The sequence below is a fragment of the Triturus cristatus genome, chromosome 4_2 (assembly GCF_964204655.1).
Source record: "Triturus cristatus chromosome 4_2, aTriCri1.1, whole genome shotgun sequence".
Taxonomy (NCBI): domain Eukaryota; kingdom Metazoa; phylum Chordata; class Amphibia; order Caudata; family Salamandridae; genus Triturus; species Triturus cristatus.
The window spans coordinates 129,537,811-129,560,484 of NC_140586.1; the positions used below are offsets into that span (position 1 = coordinate 129,537,811).

The window sequence follows — 22,674 nt, forward strand, 5'->3', positions numbered from 1 at the left end:
GCTACCTTGTCGCTCTTGTCTTTCGCCACTGACCGGCCTCCTCCTGATCTAGCGGTCGCCTCTGAGCAGATTCAATCCTCCTCCCACCGAGATGCCACGGGGTTCCAGCAAACCTTTGGGCTCCCTTATCCTGCAAGATTAACTCTCAGTGACTCCTCGGTAAGTGGTTGATATTGTACTTACTTACGCTTCACTGTCTCCTCCAACCTCCCCTCCAACCTGCCGTTTCTTCTTCCAGCAGCCATTAGACCTGCACCTTTGGTGGCCTCTCCATTGGGCTCAAGCCTCGCTGGCCCACCGACACTCAACTCATCCTTAATACCTCTATCTCACCGCGCCCAGCTATACATTTCTCCCCCCCCCCTCCCCCCCCGCATTTCTCTTTTCCTGCACTCTTCATTTCTTGGCCTCATGTCTCCTTCCCTCCTCTCTTGTACAGCACCCTTCATTCAGTAACCTGGTCCTGATGATGATCCTAATCTACATGGATCGAAACGCCGTCGACATCCCAGCGCAACTTGTGGCGCAATATACTCTGGTTCACTAAAATACATAACTCTGTATAAATGTAAGTAAATACTTACCTGTGAACCTCAAGTATTCTGTATTTATTGTCACATTTTCACTTTGCGCCATCTATCACTGTTCACTTGTCGCCTACGCCGTCCACCTAGAGTGTCACGAACACCCGAGTACACATAGTTCATCGGGTCACTTACGTATTTATTGCTAACAGTGCTGTAATAACTGTTCCCAATTTGTCCGTACCCCTTTAAGTTCTTGTTCTCTCTTGCATTTATTCAATATAGGATGCTTTTGGCACATTTAACTAAACCATGAGTCTCCCTACCTTCTTTTCTTGGACTGTTTTGTGCATGCTTACCTACTAGTCTCGTAAATGATACCAGTTGAGACGTTGTTCATATACTCTACTTCACCCAGATCTCAACTTGGTCTATGGGTTGCTTATACATATATTTGATGTTAAATCTGATATGAAAAGATTGAACAGCGGTGGTGCTAAGACTCAGCACAGTTTCAGCCCTTTGGTAGTTGGAATCTTTCTTGACAGATGGATTCCGGTCCCGAGCTTTACTTGTACCGAAGTGTCTGAATGCAGGAGTATTAGTTGATTCAGGAGGGGAGATGGGATCTTCCAGTTAGTCAGTTTGCGCCAAAGTTTGCCTCTGTCAATAATTTCGAAAGCCAATCTATAATCGATGAAACATACATACAGTGGCAGCTTGGGTGCTATCATTGCGTCAGTCCGTCAGTAGAGTGAGAGATAGCATATTGGTGAAAGTGGCCATATGCTTGCAGAAACCTGTCTGATTAAGAGGAGTAACTGCATTGTCTGTGGCCCAAGATGCCAACTCCTCTAGGATGAAACTGGCGTGGTATTTAGCCTCCTCATTCTGATACCCTGTTTATAGATTGGAGAGATGGTCGAGCCTCTCCACGAGCCCAGGATTGCCACTGTTAGTAGAATTTCTTTGAAGACCTGCTTCAGGGATTCTGCCCAGTAACCAGGTTCTAGTCTGAATAAGACTGGGGGTATGCTGTTTGGGCCTGACCATCCCTCTCTTCTGTCTTTGGCTATCCTCATGGAAATTCGTTTAGCCGAGATTAATAGCCTAGGTGTTGCCAGATTGCTGCATATTTCATGAGTTATCTCCTCTTCCAATGGGCCTGCGATAGCTTCCGCTTTTAGGTTGCTGTTATGGTTGCTCTTCAACTGATCCCAAAGGAAGCTCACCCAAGTTCTTCCGCCAAGTGTGAGCTAACTTCATGAACTGTGGGGTTTTGTAGCGTGTTGTTCATACACCAGAAACTCGTGCTGTTGTTGCTGTTTGCTGTAAAGAAGCTTGGCCCATATAGTCTCTTCTGACTCTTTTTTTTTTTTTTTTGGGTTGTAAACAATAAGGGGGGACGTGGGGGGCCTTTTCCACTCGCTCGGGAGCGGGAGGTACAGCATAAGCAAGGGCCCAAACAAACGTTTTTCAAAAGATAGGTTATGCCGTAACTCTCAAGTCAGAGAGTGCAGTGTCCGGAAAGACAGGAATCCCAGGTGCCCCAAGAAATGGGGTCAGTATTGGGAATCCATAAATTGGATAGTAATGCCCTCACACACCCTTGCAGGTGTCATGCTTCATCATCTGGGCTGCTCCTCGTTGGGTCGGTGGTGCAATACCCAACGGGCTCCCTATAGTAGGGGCTCTTTATCGGAAAACTTTTTATCCAAATGCCGTATGGTGAAGTGCGGGTGTGGGGCCAGTATCGTGTAGATGAAGTGAAGTGAGTTAAAATAGAGTTGGGTGTGCCGAAGTAAACAAGTATTTATTCTGGGGGTCTCCTACCCTAAGTAAAAGCAAAAAACAAGGCACTACCCCGAGTGAAATGTCTCGTGTAGTGTGATTCCTTGTTTTACCAAGTGTGGGTCAACCTGTTACTCGCTACTGAATGAGTATCCTCGCGATTCTTCAGGACCTAAAAAGATAACTATCTACACCTAAACTGCGTGGTATTTTTTCTACTCACGGTAGTAGTGTCTATTGGTTAATGTACCTGGATCTACCCTATTCAGTACAATCCCCAGGCATCAACAGTACCTGGTGGGATAAGCCGAACGCTTGGCTCCTATAATATTAGGAAGTTACTGCCCATTATGCTGAGTCGTGGACCTGCCCTATCCACTACTACCGTGAGTAGAAAAAATACCACGCAGTTTAGGTGTAGATAGTTATCTTTTTAGGTCCTGAAGAATCGCGATGATACTCATCCAGTAGCGAGAAACATGTTGACCCACACGACTGTAAGATTTTCCCCCTGTTCAGAATATCAACACTACCTTTGGACTGGTATTATGGTAAAAACAGGGTAGTACATATTTACAACTGTGCCTGCTGAAATCTTTTGTTGTGTGTTCTGATCCCATTCTAGAAGGTTCAGTGAGACTGTCTGTTTGAGGGAATTGGGTGTAGGTTCTGACCCATTTACAGGGGTTAGATGTTGCTCCTCTTGAGGGACAGCCTCCTTACCCGGGGAGCAGTGCCTGGCTTTAGTACCTAAGGTAGTTGATTCCTGAGAGGTTTTGCCACCCATAAGTGTTGCTCCATGCTCAAGCCTCAGTTGTCACACTACCCGTAAAGGGCTGGTTGGGCCAATTTATTTGTCTGTTGCACTATCTCTAGTTGCCCGCAATTCTGGACCGCTAGGTGCTAGAATTGTGGAGCCAATTTCAAAGTGGGCCGTTATATCTGCCTTCCTGTTCATGCCCTTTCTTTCACTGTTTTCTTTGTTGCTTTGAATCAAGTGGAGCAGTTGGCTGGGCTTCTTCCTCCGTGATCTGCGATGACCTTGCCGTTGCAGGCCCCCACAAGGGGGAGGTTGACTGCCCTTTGTGCTCTTGGTTATTACTTCCTGCATCCATCTGTGAGTTTCCACCGTGGCTTCCTTCTCACTGCTCTCACCCACTCCCAGCCTTGTCCCCTCAAGCTGGGCATGTCGGAAGATCCACGGGGTAGATGGCCAAAATAAATGGTGGAATAGTAGAATGAGCGGTCGTCGGGCCGAAGGCGGGTGACCACCCCCGCAGCAAGAGCAAGGCTGTCGAAACAACAGGGAGTAGTATAGTGGTGTACCGTGGTCCGTGGAGAAGGTGGGCAGGCAAGCTTGGAAGCAGGGGTGTGTGGCAAGTAGAAACAGGCAGGATGGTGCCCCGGTCAGCCGCTGACTGTTAGCTGCGCCTCAACCTGCAGCGTTCCAGTGTCTTCCTCCGACAGCGCTCGTGCAGGCCTAGCGTAACGTAATCAGCAAGCCTCCTGTACTAGCTGTATGTTTTTTCCTGTGATTATAGAATGGGGTTTTGCTCTAGTATTTCGGAGTCAGGCAAAAACCATTTTTAGGGCATGACTATTGTGTGTTTCATACAAATCAATATGGACCGACCACACTCCGTAGTAATCCAAAATTCTAATATTAGCCAATGTCAATAGATTAGGTGCTAGTGAGGGCCACCTCCTGATCGAGCGAGGTGTATGAAGTATACAGCAAAGGAGTCCTCCTACAAGGAAAAGACGACCTCACGTCAGCACTCTGTATAGGCGCTTAGCGCTTTAAAATATCTCAACGAAGTCAAAGGAAAATGAATAACTCTTTTGTCATTTTGCTTGTATTGGCAATTTTAATAAAGTTCTTCAGAAAACTGTTGCTCCTTCACATAATCAATCTCATGTTGAGCAAACGACTTTGAAATAACATGTATAACTTCCAGTAACATTAACTCCCCGATGCATTTTGGGTCTAACTTTTCGTCAGGGGGAATTTCCTAGGGAAAAAAAATAAAAATAAGTTGGTGTATCCAGGAGCGCAATCAATGCAACACAGTCACTTCGATATTACAATGCCAAGAACAACCATGGTGATGATGAATACTATAACTAGCTCCGTATTGGGAAAGATTCCACCAAATTTAAAAATTGCTCGCTTATACACGAATTGTAACATCGAATTGCGTTCTGAAAGACATGTGGCTAGATTTTTCAGTAAAGATATTTGGGTGCTGTGTTAAAAGTGTGAAGAAAGTGTGGGTGAAAATAAGACCAATAAAGGTGCAGTACGATATTATGATACTCGCGATTTCTCAAAACATACGAGTAAATGCTTTTTAACCAATCACATAATAGGCAAATAAGAATAAGTCTTAAGAATTTCATTGTGCTAATGAAAAGCATAACTGAAAGATAGGGCTTCCCCCAAAAAGTGAAGAGATCATTGATGTTAGTAGTGAACAGAAAACATATGAATCAGAGTGCTGAAAGAGGCATACCTGTTACCGTGAAGGAATCGACATGCATTCGAAGAATGGTTTCTCGCGTACCGTGACCCGGAAGTTAAATGCTTTAAACCGGAAATAAATAGAATGGGGTTTTGCTCTAGTATTTCGGAGTCTGGCAAAAACCATTTTTGGGGCATGACTATTGTGTGTTTCATAACATGTACACTTTGCCCTAAAATGTTTTTGTTTATTTTTTTCCAGTGGATGTGGCGAACTCCGAAGAGCGTGAGACTTCTCTGTCCACTCACACCATGGGGCCAGACAGGCAGTGGGAGCAGCTGGATGGTAAAATAAAACAAAGTATTTTTTTGTTGTTAATTATTTTGAGGATAGCGTGGTCGCAAATAATTGCAGATTTGTTTTGAATAGAAAAGCATTCTGGCACATTGACAGTGAACATGTGGACTTATTTACCTTGTAAACAGGACCATGGATTAGTCTTATTCATCAGAATATGCTTACTTTCTTGGTTCTTGTATTCTTTTTAAAAGTGTCAGTTTTTTATAGACCTTTAATTGATTCAAAAGAGGGGTGTACACATTGCACCTGTGTAGTTGAAGATTTGTCATTTTAAACTTAGGCATTCTTTCATAGTGTGTGGCACTCCTTCTCTGTCCCATTCCATATGCCCCTTTTGCTTACCACTGGGATGTCCTGTTTTGTGTGTGTCCTATGTCTTGTACCCCTTAGATTTCTCATTTTGAGTTCTCCTGTATATGTGCCTCATTGGCTGTCCAGTCTCATTGTGTATCTAGTCTCTGTGACTCTGCCATATTTCCTGTTAATTCTTCCTCTGTGTCCAATTTCCTGTTGTTCGTTTCTGTCTACCTACAGTGACCAGTTTACAGACCTTTCTTTTCCAGTCTTCGTCTTTATAGCAAATGCAGTGAACCCCAACAATATAGAAAATCGTTAAATTAAAGTTCAGGATAGAAAATATGATGTCCCAGTGAAATTGAGTCATCTGGTCACTGTATGTGGACCCCATTTAACTATTCTCCTGTTTGCAGCCGATGTCCTCTGTATATATCCTCCCTGCTCGCATTTGGGTACATTCTCATTTCTAGGACTGACCTTTTTGGTGACGTTTCATGGTGCATTTCCCCGAAGTGTGCCATGTCATATGATTTTTTGTTTTTCCGTGACTGCTACCCCTCCCTCATAGAGTTTTACTAGCATATTGCTTAATATTATATATATTATATGATCTGGCAGTGTCAAGATGGTACCTCTTAATTTGTGCACGGCAAGCACATGCGCAATCCCCAGACACACACCCTCCGTATCACTAATTCCTCTTGCATGAAGTTTCAAGTGATTGTCCATTGCAGGCCTTTTGGATGGTGGGCTCATGGAATTCTTTCTTGCCTCCAAAAAAGAGATCACTGTTACTATTTCCTTCACCTACAATGATTCCTTGATTGAAAAAAGCTAACTGAGAGTCACAGTATTGATGAACAATAGTAAACAGAGGACTTGGGCTGAGCTGGTTTGCAAAGGGGAAAAACCTAGTATGAGACAAGGAAGTAAACTCTTGGGAAGCAGGACACACTTATATGCAGGAAGTTAAGATTCAAAATAAACAAACCCGAAAGAAATTACAGTGTTTTGCCATAATGTCCCGAAGAGGAATGTGGATGCAAATGGGTTTTTCAAAAGGTCTCTGGAGCAATGAACAGAGGAGGAAGAAGTTGCAATTCAGTCACAAGAAGTAAGTGAGAATGCTTTGTTTAAGTAACTGATTAATTTCTCCTTCATCCAGCAACACTTCACTGTGAAAGGGCCTTGGTACATGGTTAACCACCTTAATACCACACTTCCACTTTTTTTTTTTTTTTTTTTTATATCTGTTTTTATTGATTTTACACAACCAATCAAACAAACAACGAAACATGATACAATATCATAAGCATACGTGGCATAATGTCATACAGTCTCAGACAGCATAGTAGAATACACAGTTACGGTGTCGAAGCATCATGTGAGCAATTTAACCTTAGTAAGTAAATCTCCTGTTGCTAACCAATGCGAGTGCTGCCAGCTTTCGGTCCCTCATCCCGTGTACCACACTTCCACTTCACTTCATTCTAAGAAATTACTAAACTTGCCCTTGCAAGAGAAAGAAAAGTTGTCAGGAATACTTTTCTTCTATTCATGACAAATTCTGTGCTGACTGATTATCTTTCTTTAGAGCCAGTACCCTTACCACGCTCAACATCTTCCCTTCACTGTTCTTTTTATGGGGGGCAGATGTGCTGGAGCAGTCCTCAGGGGAGGATGCCTGATGACAAAGTCACAGTACTGTCTCTTATATAAAGTTTTCTGTCTAAATCCCTTCCTTCGTCTTCTCTAATCCTAGACATTCTTGGATGCCTCTTTTGTGACTTTATTCTGGGATAAATATTATTGTGTGGGTAGGTCATACAGCCATGTTACGGGAAGGACCATTCGCAGGCCCATCAATATTTGGCACCTACAGTAATAATAGCAGTCTGGTGCCACACTGGTTATACGGTCTCTGCAGCATGGCCTGAGATGGTCTTCTTTCATGGCACAAACTGGCAGATTAATCTTACTACTTTGATTTACATAGTCAATAACTTCAGTGATGCCAGCGCCATGGGTTCCTGCTCTGGTATAGTTGAGTAGAATGTGTTTGCATCAAGTTGAAACAGGGATGATAAGGGTTACAAACAAAATCAATGCCCTTAAAGATAAGGCAGAACGGCAGCAGGAAATGAACATTGTTACTGGGCATAAGGGCTAGGTAAAGGCAGCTCGGTCAATTAACAGGCTGTGGTTGATAGTAAACAGCAGCATAGAGGCTGGCGCAGGATGGCAGAAGGTTTTCGTTTGTGAGAACACAAACACGGAACCTACTGTTCCTGATAACAGAATGTAGGAGCTGTTAGTCAGTGGGAGCTTCAGCAATCTGGACATCTGACTTGCCACAGAAGTTTAGAGATACTAGCCAGCTGTAGTTCTGATGTTAAGATGCATGACAAGGAATGGATGTTCCTATCCCCGCAGGTATGCATCTGTGAGCTAGTTCATTTGGGAACAGGATATGTCTGCTTTTGTAGAGGTTCTGAGGCCACTACTTGCCAAGGCACAGGTGCTAGCGAGGCTGCACAGCATGCAGGATAACAATTAGTTTCCAGGCAATGGTTCAATTTTCTCTGGGATGAACCGTTCGTTACCTGTGTTAACCTGTAGTAAATGTATGCAGTTAGTAATGGTGCAGACTACAAAGATGTGATAAATTCCCTAACACTTCCTGATTGACCCCTCCTGTGTAAGTGGAGAGAGAGAATTTTCTCATGGTGTAAGCCCCGCCTTTTGTGGCTATGAACTATTTTTCAAACCTCTCAAGCCATGAAGTTCCCGTGGGTCCACTTGAGCATCAATGGCCGCATCTGAATCAATGTAGCCAAAGTACATAGCTGCCTAACCAGTCCTTGTTCAGAGTGGAATTTTTGGCAGCAGTTGGAGAGCAAGAAAACAGTTGATTGGCAATTATGCTGAGTAATGCTGCATGAATGCCCCCCACCTTCAATTGGCAGCAAAGCGAGCAGATGAAACACCTACTCTTAGGTATTTCACTGAACCGTGAGTGGGAAACTGCAATCTACAACTTTTCTGGACGGGAAGACCCAGTTCTGTGTCCTTAAGCATGAGAACGCTCATGTTGATCTCCTTTTTAGGTTGCAGCCTACCAGACAGCGAAGCTGTCTGCATATGCTAAAGACATCTTGAGGACTTTCAGAAAGTTGACCTAGGAATGCATTGCGATTGGCTTAGTCATTTGTAACTCACGTTTTCTTGCTTTCCATTTGGTGGCTTTATTTGCGTCAGACTGTCCAGGTTCAATTCGATCCTCCTTGCCTAAACCATATTTACAGTATTCTTCCACAAACTCTTTTTCTTTAAACAGGCCTAAATCTGGTTATTATCTTGTCGCATTTGCTGAACATTCAAAGTCAAGTGTCAGGTGCTGTCTTATCCTCCCGAGCACTCCCTTTCTTTAAACAGGCCTGTAAATCTTGTTCCTATCTCCTCCCATTTTTTCTAGCACACAATAACGTTTAAATTAACTGTGTAAATATTTCAGAATAAATCAGAATTAGCAATTTTTATGTTATTTCTGAAGTGTATTGTAAACTAATACTTTAATATGATCAGAACAAATCATTACACTGTGTTGTGTTTTTTCATACATTTTCGTCTGTGAACTATATAGTTTTATTAGTAAAAGTGTAGGTCTCTGCAAATGTAATGTTCATTACAATTGAAAATGTGTTGTCTGTAATTGCATGGTGTGGTAGCACACAGCCACTTAGCACCACTCCATTTTACACCATGCCTATGCACTCTACTCCACTCTGCACCACTCCACTTTACAGCGCTCCAAGTCATTGCACTCTGTACAGTGCACTCACTGCCACTTCACGCTACTGCCCTCTACTCTAACCTGTACCACTCTACTCTACTCTTTTTCAATACGCTCTTCGCCACTCTACTCTACACCACTGAACTCTTCTGGTGTACAGTATTGTCCAGGAAACGCCAGTCTACTCTGCATTACTCCACTCTATGCCACTGTACTCTACGCCACTGCACTCGATGCCAATACAATGTACGGCAGTGCACTGTACTCTATAACACTCCACTCTATTGCCGAGCTCTCTACACCAATCTACTGTACACCACTATAATCTACTCTGGACCACTGCACTTTATGCTTCTCCACTCTGCACCACTCTACTCTATGCCATTACATTAAATGCCACTCTACGCAACTGCACTCTACCCTGCACCACTCCACTCTCTGAACCTTCACTTTACTCTGAAACAATCTACTCTACACTACTGCACTTTACTTCTCTCTGCGCCCAGTGCACTCGACACAACTGCACTCTGTCACTGCACTGTACTCTACATCATTGAACTCCACGCCACTGCGCTCTAGTACACTATATACCATTGTACTCTGACACTCTACTCTGCAACACTGCACTCTCTGCGACTGAACTCTATGCCACTCTACTCGGCACTACTCCACTCTACGCCAGTGTACTCTACAGCACTAAACTCTCTTCTGCACCACTCTATGCTAGTCTACTCTGCATCAATCTACTCCACTCCACTCCACTGCACTCTATGCCACTGGCCTCTGCATCACTCTGCCCTGTGCCACTCTACTATGCACCACTCCACTCTACTATACACCACTCTAATGTATGCCACTTCATTCAACGACGCTTCATTGTAAGCTGCTGAATTCAATGCCACTATACTCTGAAACCCTCTACACCAGTCCACTCCACTGCACTCTACGCCACTGCACACCACTCTACGCGACTCCACAGAATGCCACTCCAATACACAACACTCTCTACCACTCAACAGCCCTACTCCACCCTTCGCCATTCCACTCTATGCCACTCTCCTCTACGCTATTAACTTCTAGCCATGCTGAACAGCAGCCACGCTAGTTTACAACATGGCTAAGACACATTGGCAAAGCCAGTAGCTCTTGCATAGGCGAGACCTATTTGGCTTTGCCAGTTTGCTTGTTTAGAGTACAGCACAATGTCATTGTAGCACAGAGCTTCATCCTTACATTGGTGTTTCATTTCCTGTAAATCCTCTTAGTCTACCATTTCCTGTCCCCCTTCCTGATGTGTTTCAGTACCTAATATGCGTCCCTGTCGTAGCACCGGATTTAGATCTTGGCCTACTTGTTACTTCATCACAACGGTGATGGATATCCTGACCTCCGAAATAGAAACCCCATTATATCTTATGGGATTTATATTTCGGCAGGCGGGATATCTGTCACCGTTGTGACGGAGTAGCCTATCTGCCGAGATCTAAATCAAGCCCTTAGATTGAATGTTGCCTCATTATGTGATTATTTTTTCTGTCCCTTCTCGTAATTACATTTTGAGTACTCCCCATTTACGTGTTCTTTTTCTTTGGCCTTATTTATTGTAATCCCAATTCACTCCTGTCATCTACTTTCCATTCAAATGGTGTCCGATAATATCCCTCATTTCTTAACATCACATTTTCAATTTCCTGTGTCTTCCTTGGAAATATTTTCCCAATGATACCTGCCAGGTTTATAATCTGCCACCTATTTAACAATCCCAGCCCCTCTAACCACCACTACAAGTGAGAAATGTATTACTCATTCCAAACTATACAACCCATCTACTTTGTCAATCTCACAGCCTACTGCAATTACCCGGATGCTTCTGTTCTCTCCAACGTCATACTTTTGTGCCAAGGACAGGGTCCGTGTAGAGGAGTTGACTGGAAACTGTAGCTGGAGTTCAGGACATATGAAAGGAGCACGACCATATGTGCCGCCTCAATCTATTGAAGTGGGTCATAAGTCGGTTTCTGTCCTTACCACAGCACAGAGATGATGGGCTTAGCAGTTCTGAATGAACTGTTTACTTTCCCCGTTGATGGCAAACAGGGATCCTTCCTGCTGTTGGAACCGTGCACCATTCACAATGATCAGCCATGAAAGACTCCTCTTCTGACTGCAGTGGTATGATTGTCTGGATCAGCCCTCCAGGTGTTAGAGTCCGGAGTCTTCACTTGAACACCTAGTGTCCCTGCCTCACTTTAGATCTGCCGCCTCCAAACTGAATTTTGGAGTACAAGAAGGTTTCTCCTCTTTGCCGATTTTAAATATATATGTATATTTTAAGTATTTTAACTTTTTTGCGTTGACCAACAATACAAAAGCAGTTTACCAACAATGGCATTGCGTGACAATGGTCCACAGCGTACGTTTGCGTATGCTTCGCATTGGCTCATACATATTTTAACAATTGTTTTCTCCACCACTCATTATTTCATCGACAATTAGCTTACACTGTCCAATTTCTACCCATTTGACAACCACCCTCTATGTCCGTGCCATGCCCCCCAAACCTTTGTTGATTTCCAAGGGCAGACCCTGCCTTAATACATGTGACACTTGGCTTGGCTAATATACACCAGTCCATATCTTCTATCCAGGTAGTTTGGGCCTGAGGCCCTTCCACCCCCCAAAGCTTTGCGATTTTTGTTCATCTTGTTTGTGCAGCCATGGGGGAATTGGTGTAATCTTTGTTTCTAGGTTCTCTCATATGCTGATAACCCACACCTGATACTGAGATGTGTTCAGTTTTTGACTAACTTTATTGGCAGCAAACAGATTCTCTTAAAGCCATCCGACGTTTGATGTTGAACAACTTCTTGAATTTGAAATGACATACAATAGAGATATTGTGGTTGTCAGGAACACGACTTGTTGGTTGGAAACCTGCTGGCCAACATCCTTCAGTCTTCTCCACCTGGCAGTTCCTACTACGATGCGTTAATGAGCCCTGAATGACCTAGACCTCATCTTTGAGACCCAGACACAAAATGTCTGTTCGACCAGCTTCCAGATACTTGAACTCCTCTGGAATATTCTGCCATTCTTATAGTTTAATTTGCAGCCCAGTATTGTCGGAGTCTGTGCGCTTTCCCACAAATGCAACTCATTCTGTCTATCTGCCAATATGCTGCACAAACTTCAGCATCTTCAGAACGTGGCACTGATTTGTGCATTGGTCAGGTTTTGAACCACAAGTGGATGTTCTTCAAAGAGTGAGTGCAATTTAAAACTCTCTACCTAGTTAATCAGGCTCCGTCATACAGGCCTTCTATTTCTAAGAAAGTTAGGAACTCCTTACATACCGGATAGACCCTAATTTGGTGACAGAAAAGAATCGATGCTTTTTTCATCAAAGCCTACCGAGCAGTTTGTCTGTCACTGTTGCCGCCGAGGACCACTCTTTTTGTTGGAGATGGTTAAAGGGCAAGTGCTTTAGTTATGAATTTCCTTGACTTCTGCACTATGTTTGTTCAGTGTTATTGGATCGCACAAACGCTCCCTGTGCATTTCCACATAGACCTGTGCAACGTTACATGTCTTGCGCTCCATTTTGAAAAGCGTGCCATTCTGTGTCCGCTTGTCGACCTCTTTATTGTTACATTGCACACTGAGACCTTGCTCTTATTTCTATGTGTGCTTACTCCTCCATGCAACACTGGCACTGTGGCTTCTGGAGCGATCTTTGTGATTATCTACACTGCAAGGCATTCTTGGGTGAGCCTTGTGATCATCTCAACCGTAGTGCATTCTGGGGTGAGCTTTGGTGCAATCATACGCGCAAAGCTGGACTGCTTTACACAGATCGCTAAAGAGTCTTTATCTGCGCAACATGTACTGGTTAAACATTCTGGCATTTTGAAATTATTTCTCTGGTTAAGAGGTGGGTAATTTTTGATTCCTTCACTACTTTTGTGCAAATCATTGGTAATCAACAACGTGGCATCAACTCAAATGTTTATCTTCAACCTTGTCTATTCTTGCAAACACCTGGAAAACCAAATGTTAAAAGACAACAGTGGTTTAGAGAATCTGAAATTCTATTTTCGCAATGAATGGAAAAAACTTTTCTCCTGAATGGAAAAAAACACTTCTTTATCATGCTTGGACCCTTAGGAGATTTTGTACAACCTCCCTGAAAGAGACCCACCAGCTGGGCAATTAATTCCATGGAATGTTTATACAGAGCCTACTAAACGTTTGGAAAAATTGGTTTACTTCGCAACTGAGCATAATGTTGGAAAGATGTAGCTTCTTTCAAAGGAAGTAATTTGCCGACTAAAGTATTGAGGAGTACATTTCTAAATTATGTATACTGGCTTCTAAAGGCAAATTCAGTGAAAGCATTGATACTTACCTCGGCGACCAATTTGTCTTCTTGAATTTGTTTTGCAAAAACAGTTGAATGTTTTTTGGCTTGCAGGAATCCATCTCTCAATGAGGTTTTAGACATTGCTAAACGCATTGAATGTTCTTCTTTGTCTGCTAAAGCTATACCTAGAGGTGCAATCATTTAAGATTCTGCGTGTATCGTTTCAGACCGGATGAAACGTGTGGGGTCTGATTGTTAGGAATGGGGTTTCCAGTTGGCACTGGTTTGCACCATTGTCCAAATAGGGACCCTTCCCTCTAGACAGGAGAAGGAGGATACACTACTGAAATAACCCCTGCTCACCCCCTTGGTAGCGCGGCACGAGCAGTCAGTCTTATCTCAGAGGCAGTGTGTAAAGAATTTGCACATAACCAACACTGTTGTCGATACAATGTCTTTTTATTTTAATTTCACCCTCATTTTTCATGTCACGCTTAGTGTCCCTTATTGTGTGAGCACCTGAATACTATTGTTGTGGAATAAATATCTGTCATATACTGACTTGCATGTCCCTCCTTATATTACTTACCACTCTCTTTTAAGAATTAAGTTCCTACTCTCAATCGTAAGTGCCCCCCATAGGGTCACTTCAGCTTCGACCTTCAGGCCACACCAGAACCATTGTTTTCCTAAAAAAGCTTACCACCCCCGGTTCACATAATGGGGTACCCTTGTCCGCCCTACTACTTTTTCTTCTGTTGAAACACTAAACACACAGTTCCAAGTGCAGGTAGCAAATGAACTTGAAGTCTCTGCTGTTCCTGAGACTTCTTGAACGGGGGCAAGCTCTACCTCAAGCCCTTGGAGAAACTCACACCTAGAAGTTGCAGAAAGTTCAGTCCCGTCCTTTCACTGCCCAACACAGAAGCAGCCACTGCAGGCCAACACAGCAAAGCACACAGCAAAGTGGTAGTTCCTCCTCACAGCTTCTCCAGCTCTTCTTCTAGGCAGTCTTCTTGGTCCCAAAAGAGTTCACTGAAGTCTTTTATCTCTCTGAGACTTCCAACAGGAGGCACGCTCTACTTCAATCCCTTGGGGAAAACTCTAAAAGAGGATTATGAAAGTACAATCCAGTCCTTTCTCTACCCAAGACAGAAGCAGCAAGCAGCCGGCCAACACAGCAGAGCATTCAGCAAAGTGGCAGTTCCCCCTGACAGTTTTTCCAGCCCTTCTTCCTGGCAGGTTCCTTAGTTCAGCAGTAATCTGAAGATCTTGGGTCTGGGCCCCAATATTTATACTCCGTTTCTCTTTATTCTTTTGGGAAGAGAGTGTCTGTGCTCATTCCTAACCAGTTCTGTCTTATCTGGTCCAGCTTCCTGGCAGGAGGGAGAGACAACATTGTGCAAGGGAGACAGGGCCTATCCAGGTGCAAGGGAAAATCTCCTCCCACCACTCTAAATGCACATCATGCCTGTTCTGGTGCCAGTAAAACTACTCCCACTACTCTGAATCCAGCCCAGGTGTATTCAACCCAGCCCTGACTCATGAAGGAAAGGCAGGAGACACATTAACCTCCAGTGGCTGTCGGAGGGAATGCACATCCCCAGCCCTGGTCACTCCAAAGCCAAACCGTCAATCCACAAACCAGCTGATGCACACAGGATGGCTAAGCAAGAAAATACCAACTTTCTAAAAGTGGTATTTTCAAACACACAATATAAAAACCATCTTTACTAAAAGATGCATTTTTATATTCTGAGTTCCAGCATACTAAACTCTTATCCTTCTATCTTGTCCCAATTGGAAGTTATACTTGTAAGATGTTACAAAGTATTCCCCATTCTATCCTAAGGGACAGATAGCCTTTCAATAGTGAAAAACTAGACAAACTGTATTTCACTACCCAGACATGTCACACGCACCAGTACATGTCCTACCTTTCACATACACTGCAGCCTGCTCATAGGGGTACCGTGGGCCTACCTCAGGGGTGTATTTCATATAAGAAAAGGGAAGGTTAGGGCCTGGCGAGCGGGTGCACTTGCCAAGTCTACATGGCAGTCACAACTGCGCACAGACACTGCAGTGGCAGGTCTGCGAACCCTTTGAATGGCTGCTTGTGTGGGTGGCACAACCAGTGCTGCAGGCCTACTAGCTGCACTTGATTTACAGGCCCTGGCACACCTGGTGCACTTTGCTAGGCACTTACCAGTAAAGAAAATAAGCCAATAATGGAAGCACCAATCCGTAAACACAATTTACATGGAGAGCATATGCACTATAGCACTAAATAGCAGTGGTTAAGTGCCCAGAGTCCTAAAACCAATGAAAATGGGGTAAAAAACATGAGATAAAAAGCAAAAAGTCTGGGTGTAAACCCGCTGAAAAAGCCAAGTCTAACACTGATAAAGAGAAAAATACTCCTATGCCGAAAATGAAACCTGTGTGTTTTAGATGCGGGCCTAGATCACATATTGGAAATAATCCTAATTGTCCTGCTATAGAAAAGAAATACAATGAATGCAAAAGAACAGGCAATATTCAAGGTGTTTGTAAGTCATACAAAAGCAATTCCTCCATAAGGGTTAATGTAGTGGAAGAGTTAGAAGATGAGTTTGTCAACAACTTGCTGCTTATAGTTGATTGTGAGTGAGTGTGGAGTTACTGACTCTATCTTTTAGGTACAGTTCACATTGGTGAAATTGGTTTGGAAGTCATGGCAGACTCTGGCTCTCCCATAGTTATCTAATATAATCTATGATTTGGAGAAGTTTTACAGGGAACTTTTTAAGTCTGATGTTCATCCGAAAGATTTTGGTGGTCTAAACATTGACATGTTGGGATGCTTTCTTGACCCCTTAAACTTCATGGAGTGCAGAGTTTTTACCAAAATGTATGTAGCTCTCAGAGGACATGACATCGTAGGGTGGCATGATTTAGGCAGATTGTGAATAATTTTGAAACCTCGCAGTGTAAATCCTATCGTATTAGGGAATATGCTTATTGCTACTGTCAAAATGTCAGATGACGACACTGGAAAAGACGTCGGTGTTATTCTGAATACGTTTCCTAAAAGTTAATGCTGGGTGTCAAAGGTGTTGGTAATGAGTGGAAACAGTTATTGGATGAAATGTGCAAGGATAGCATTTTTCAACCAACTGATTCATCTGAATGGGTTGCAGCTGTGGGCTTGGCCAAAAAAAAGATCTCGCCATTTACGACTAAGTGCTGACTTTTGTTCCCTAAACAAGAATATTGTAAGAGACTGTCGTCTTCTACCCAAGATACAAGAAGTGTTGATAGCTGGGGACGAATCTACAATTTCTATTATAGATCTTAAATTGGCCTACCGTCAAGTGTCACTGTCCAAACACTTACAGGGACTTGACCCCCTTTGTTATATTCTTTGGGGATTTAAATATCTGCGATTACCCTTCGGATTGACATCTGCTACTGGCGTTTTTCAAAATCTTTATTTAAAGGTGTTAAAGGGGTTCAAGCTTTCCATGATAATTTTTTGAATTTTGCTAAAAATGTTGAAGAACATAATTTGGAAAATGTTGTTAGTATTCTTTGTCAGAGAGTTGTGACAGTTCCTAGGGAAGAGTATTCAGAGTCTAGTGCCCAATCTCCAGAACAGGCCGTGCATGAGCTGTGTCACCTTTCTGATCTGGGACAGTCTTAGAAGATTCTGAAAACATTTCTCTTTAGTTGAGTTAACATGTACCTTATTAATACACTGCTTCCTGATTAATTTTAGAAAAAAGAAGAGCATGCCTTATGTAACTCCATAAAACTAAAACGTGGCATGAAGTAGTTGTTTTCAGTGGACTGCTAATCACCGGTTACAATTCGCTCTGACCACATATACATCAGTATGTAATTTTGTTTGTGCGATAACCAGTCCCTTTGTTGAGTCAGATAAGCCTTAACTTAAAGGGGTTTTGAAGTGTTGACTCACTACACAGTATTCCTCGGCTGGGTGATTTGTGTAACTAGAAAGTAAAAAGAAGGTATTGTCCTATTTCGCAGCCGTCTGAAGCGGTGTGCTGGCTTAGAAATCTAGAAATACTAGAAGTGACAATAAGCAGGAGCAACCTAATCTTTTTAGTCTTCTCATGTCCTGTATTTGCACAATCTCTGACCCAGTATGGCCTCGGTCTTTGATGTAAAGCAAAATGACTGCGAAAAGTGAACAGGGCCTTCTTGGATTCTTGTAACTTATAGCACTGGGGGCTATCATGGCACCATACAGAAGGCATTGCTGGTGCATAGTTACACCCATGCTTTTGTCCCTTAAAAATCCCATGTCCGCTTCAACCAAACTTAAATCGAGCTTTATTGGCCCATGCACTTGGCATCCTATCAACAAAAGGGAGTTTTCTGGCATCTTTTCGTTGGTCTGCCGCACTTCTGTTTCATGCTCTGGGGCTGTGGACACATAAATGTACATTACTAGCCTGGAGAGGTTATACCAAGGGGAATTTAAATGCCCTTCGCATGCCCTCTTTCATCTTTAAGTTTTTTTAATGGTTCAAATCTATTTTATTGAGTTTACAAGGTACAAATATTACAAATATTATGCTTGTGTTGGAGACCAAAACCCAAAAAGGCAGCCTGACATTGTAGCGATTTTGAGTGACTAAACTGGAAGAACAAACTTATCCCAACGTCCCACTTCCCCTAGCTCCCTCCTCCCTCATACTCACTCTGTAGTGTACCCCAGTCAGTCCTCTTCCATCGTTAGGCTCGGCCCCTATCGGTGAGGAACCACCCTATGCGTGTGTTTTTCATCTATCGGTGCAGTCGGGTGCAACAATCGGAGATATATAAAGCAGGTTGTTTCACAAAACTTTGCAGAACACAACGCTATATATGGGCCCACATATCCCAATACACGTCTGAGTGGAGAGAGTATCTTCATTATCCGAGCCCCAATATGAAAGAATTACTTGTATGCTACTCCAGGTTCCAGGATGATTTCCGGCCTCGCCTTTATCTTATGGGGAAGGTCAGGGCGTTGAGGAGCCCAAAGATTTATTTATTTTATTTTAAGGCAGTGTAGGCAGCGAAGTATGGGAGCTGCGTTCCATGTCCCAGTATGGTGTCAGCTTTGGACGTGCCCAAAGTAGGTAAAGGAGTGTTCCTGGCGCCCTGCAGCTCCTCCAGAAATCTTCACTAAGGGTAGGGTTACCCCTGTTCAGTCTGGAAGGTGTGAGATACCAATATGTCGCTATTTTGGTGCCGGTCTCTAGGCTTGATGTATTACAAGCAGTATAGCATGCCCTGATGTATGTCCCCCCCCCCCCCCCCCCCCATTATGTATGTGAATAATCGTCCCAACTGCTGTTGCCAACACCCTTGGCCTGCAGTTTTCTCCTCCCATGGGGGTGGGGCAGGAGGGTGTATAGTTTGGTGATAATACACTTGTCATCCTCTTTGAGTAAGATTAATTTCTCATAGGTAGTGTATCGCCTCTGCGTCCACTCTCGAACCTCTGGGTGAGTGACCCAGTGCCTGATCTGAAGGTAGTGGAGGAATTCTGTTTTGGGTATATTGTAATCGGTTTTCAGTTTCTTGAAAGGGATGGAACCGTCGGCGTAAAAAAAAAGTCTGATGGACCTGCAATCGACATGTTGCTATGCCAAAAAGACTGTGGGGTGAAGGCCTGGGGCAAAATCTGGGTTGCTCAAAATGGTCGTGAGCAGTGAAGGGAAGGACGTTAGCTTCTTTCTGGTGGCCACTCCATCCCAGACCGCAAGGGTGGCTCTGGTGATCAGGGAAGAGTATAGACCCAGCACCTTGCGTTTCCGGAGTAACCAAGGTATCTGCCACAGAAGCTCTCCTGTTGCGCATTCCATGAGTCACCATTGCTTCTCAGTCTCTGGTCTGCTCCATTCCACCAGGAAGCAGAGCTGTGCTAATTGATAATATTGTAGGAGATAGGAGAGGTCCCCCTCTCCCATGGGACAGTATATCTGATCGCCGGTGCATACGCGAGTGTTTGCATTCCCTTACTAAGTAGCTTAACTCCACCTGCATGGATTAGAGCGTTCCTGCCGGTGGCTTGGAATAGAAATTGGGCCCTGAGGAGTATTGTCATTTGTAAGGCTACTATGCGCCCAAGTCAGGGGAGGTGGTAGTGTCTCCATTGGATGAGGTCTATCCTGGTGCAGTAAATTGCTATGGTTGTTGTTGGACCGTGTCTCAGATCGTGGAGGCAATCTTTCTTCCGCTATAGGAGACCAAGGATGTAGCCCCTGCCAGAAAGAAGCTGCCTGCCAGCCCCTCTTCTAGGGAAGATGGTATCGATAGATATAGGGCCTGTGACTTTTGTAGGTTAATTCTAAAGTCAGACACCTTCCTGAACTGCTCTAGTTGCTCTAGAAAGGCCCTTGGGGAATTCAGTGTGTCGTCTAGTGCTACTAAGACGTCATCTGCGTAGATGCTTATGGTGTCCACATCCTCCCCGAACTGCACCACAACAATCCGGGGGTGATCTCTGACTTAGTGCCATCAGCTACATGTATAAGACAAACAGGAGAGGGGATAGTGGGCATCCCTGGCGTGCCCCTCTGCATATGGAGAAGGGTGTTGACAGCTGCCCATTGACCCGAATCACCAATGTGGGATTTCTTTAGCAACTGAAAATCCACTTTCGGAACTTGGTGCCAAGGCCAAGTGGGCTAGGGTGGCCTCTTAGTAGGGCAAGTGAACTCCATCAAACTCCTCTTCCGTATCTACAGCCAGGCGCATCACCTCCCTGTGGGAGTATTTGGTCTTGTCGACCAGGTGCAGGATCCTTTTACTATTGTCTCCCGCACTGCCGGGAGAAGATAAACCTGGACTGGGCTGGGTCCACCAGGCCCGATGTAAGGGGGTTGACACAGGATGCCAGTAAAGAGTTAAAAGAAGAGAAGATGGATGGAATGCTGCACAATGCAAAGGTTCACCACCAGTTACAGATCTGGGTTTTATCCATCATTATTGTGCGCACCACACCACCCCAGTTAGGACCCAGCTATATGGATCTCCGTCTTGAACTTCCTACTGATGTCTAGAGCCCACAAATTCTAACCGTTATGTACAGTCCTAATCCAGTTTAATGAAAAAGAAAATGTCTTAATTCATAATGCTGTTGCAATATGTGTAGCCATAACAATGTTCTAATCCCGAAGCACAACATACAACCAATGTTGCCCAATACATATACAGTAACATCGAACAAGATGTGTATGACACGCGTTCTCAGTATAGTGTAATCCATCCACAAGATACAATTTAGTCCAAGTGATGCAAGCGCAGTCCAGTACGGTTTGATTCTGATGGAATCAGCACAGCCAGCACATGTTCCGTCTTAAAAACGACTTCCTCAGGGCTGTGGAAACCAGAAATATAGAAGTGTACATTTGTATGTATACACGAATGTCAACGCACCGGTGTGAAGGCTAATTATGTGGACATGCAAATGGGAAATATGCCATATGTACGCCAAACGAAGACAAAAACACATCACAATGATATGGTTCCCCAATGAAGTGTATCACACGTATAATGCAACAAGCTGACCCCAATCATGCGAAGAAGTGTGCATATAAGAAAATAATTGTCCCAAAGAGGAAACAATAAAAAAGAATAAACAGATTTCCATGCCGAAAATCCAGATGGTGAAGTTAAGCTGAAAAACAGCACAGGAATCTATGCTCCTACATACGCTAAACCTCGAGGAATGTAGCCAGCTAGACTGCAAAACCTGCAAGTGCCAATACCAAGAAAAGAGGAAAAGGAAGAAATATGTAATAAGCAGTAAAGAAATTACCTGCTGAAGTGTCGTATTCAAAGAACTACTAACACGTGAAGCTTTCATTAATTGAAATTGGTATACCTAGATCTATAGAATAAAAAGTTAAATAAAGAACAGATAAGTTGTCAGTAATATATGTGCCAAATTATCGCAGCTAAACAAGTGTGCAGACTGTTAAATATTACCCAAAGACGATATGCCAATTTACGAGATTGTTAATGGAACATGCCGACTAAACCATTCTGCATCATGTAGATTTGTTGTTAAGGTGAACATAGTCACTGAACAGCGATCCAGTGTTTGCTGGTAGAAATAGTGCACCTTATTGTGCAACCCTTTCACCAGGGTGGTGTTGGCCATTCCTCTGTGTCTCAAGCTGAGGGCGGAGAGTTTCTCGTGCATTGTTGTCAAGAGCCGAGCCATAGAGGTTCTGACTGCCATAACTGCCACCATGTGCAGCCCACTGGAGAAGCTGGAGATCATCTGCCACTTTCAGAAGTCACTTAAATACACTGTTTTTGAATGCAAGTGGCTGCCACGCAGTGCTTGTTTTGTTTGTTTGGGCAACTACCCGCGGGGCACCAGCGTACTACAGATCTCCGAAATCCAACATGGAGAGGTGCAGCTGCTAAGTGAGGTCAGAACTATGGGCAGGGGAGGTGGGACACTGTGCAGCACAGCTATTAGCTGACCTCCTGTTAAGATGGGGGCTTTAGGCTAGTTTTGTTTTTTTGTTGTTCACACCACCTGTCATGCTTGCTTTTAAATGCCTTCACCTGACTTGTTTTCCAGAGCAGTCACACTCCCTCTGTGCCTGGTCGAGCAAATCCTTCTCAGATCCATGTCCCTCCAGCAGGTCTCCCTTCCCCCACCACTCCTGCTGCAAATATAAACAAGCATTGGCATAGCCAATAGGTCTTGCCTTTGGAACCTTATAAGTGTTTACCATGCAACAGTTGATGTTGTTCCACCAAGGATATTGTGCTGGATAACTAAACACTTATAAGGTACCAAAGGCGAGACCTATTGGCTATGCCAATGCTTGTTCTTTTAGGCAGCATATTGCTCTTGCCTAGTGCGTAATTTGGATTGAGTCGCATCCAGTTGTTTATAGCAGGTCAAATTGGATTGTAGTTGAAGGCAGTGTGAATTTTTCAGTGGGGCAGTATGGTGTTCAGTGAGGGAGCGGATGTAGCACTGTGGTCAGAGCTGCCAAATTTAGAACTGGGGAACCAGGTTCAGCCTTCATGACCAGTCCCCCAAACCATTCTCCTGAGGGAGCA

At 43.9% G+C, this 22,674-nt stretch overlaps 1 protein-coding gene across 6 annotated transcripts in view; it reads left to right on the forward strand.

The window, feature by feature from the left end:
* SLC11A2 (solute carrier family 11 member 2) overlaps positions 1–22,674 on the forward strand; it is a 475,484-nt gene that overhangs the window by 107,898 nt on the left and 344,912 nt on the right. For all 6 annotated transcript variants that reach the window (XR_014960527.1, XR_014960528.1, XM_085600792.1 and 3 more), the window contains exon 2: positions 5,039–5,122. Coding sequence is in view for 4 of the 6 variants with exons in the window: in XM_085600792.1 (XP_085456918.1) it covers positions 5,039–5,122 (84 nt within the window). In the remaining 2 variants the exon portion in view is untranslated. The remainder of the gene's footprint in view (positions 1–5,038; positions 5,123–22,674) is intronic.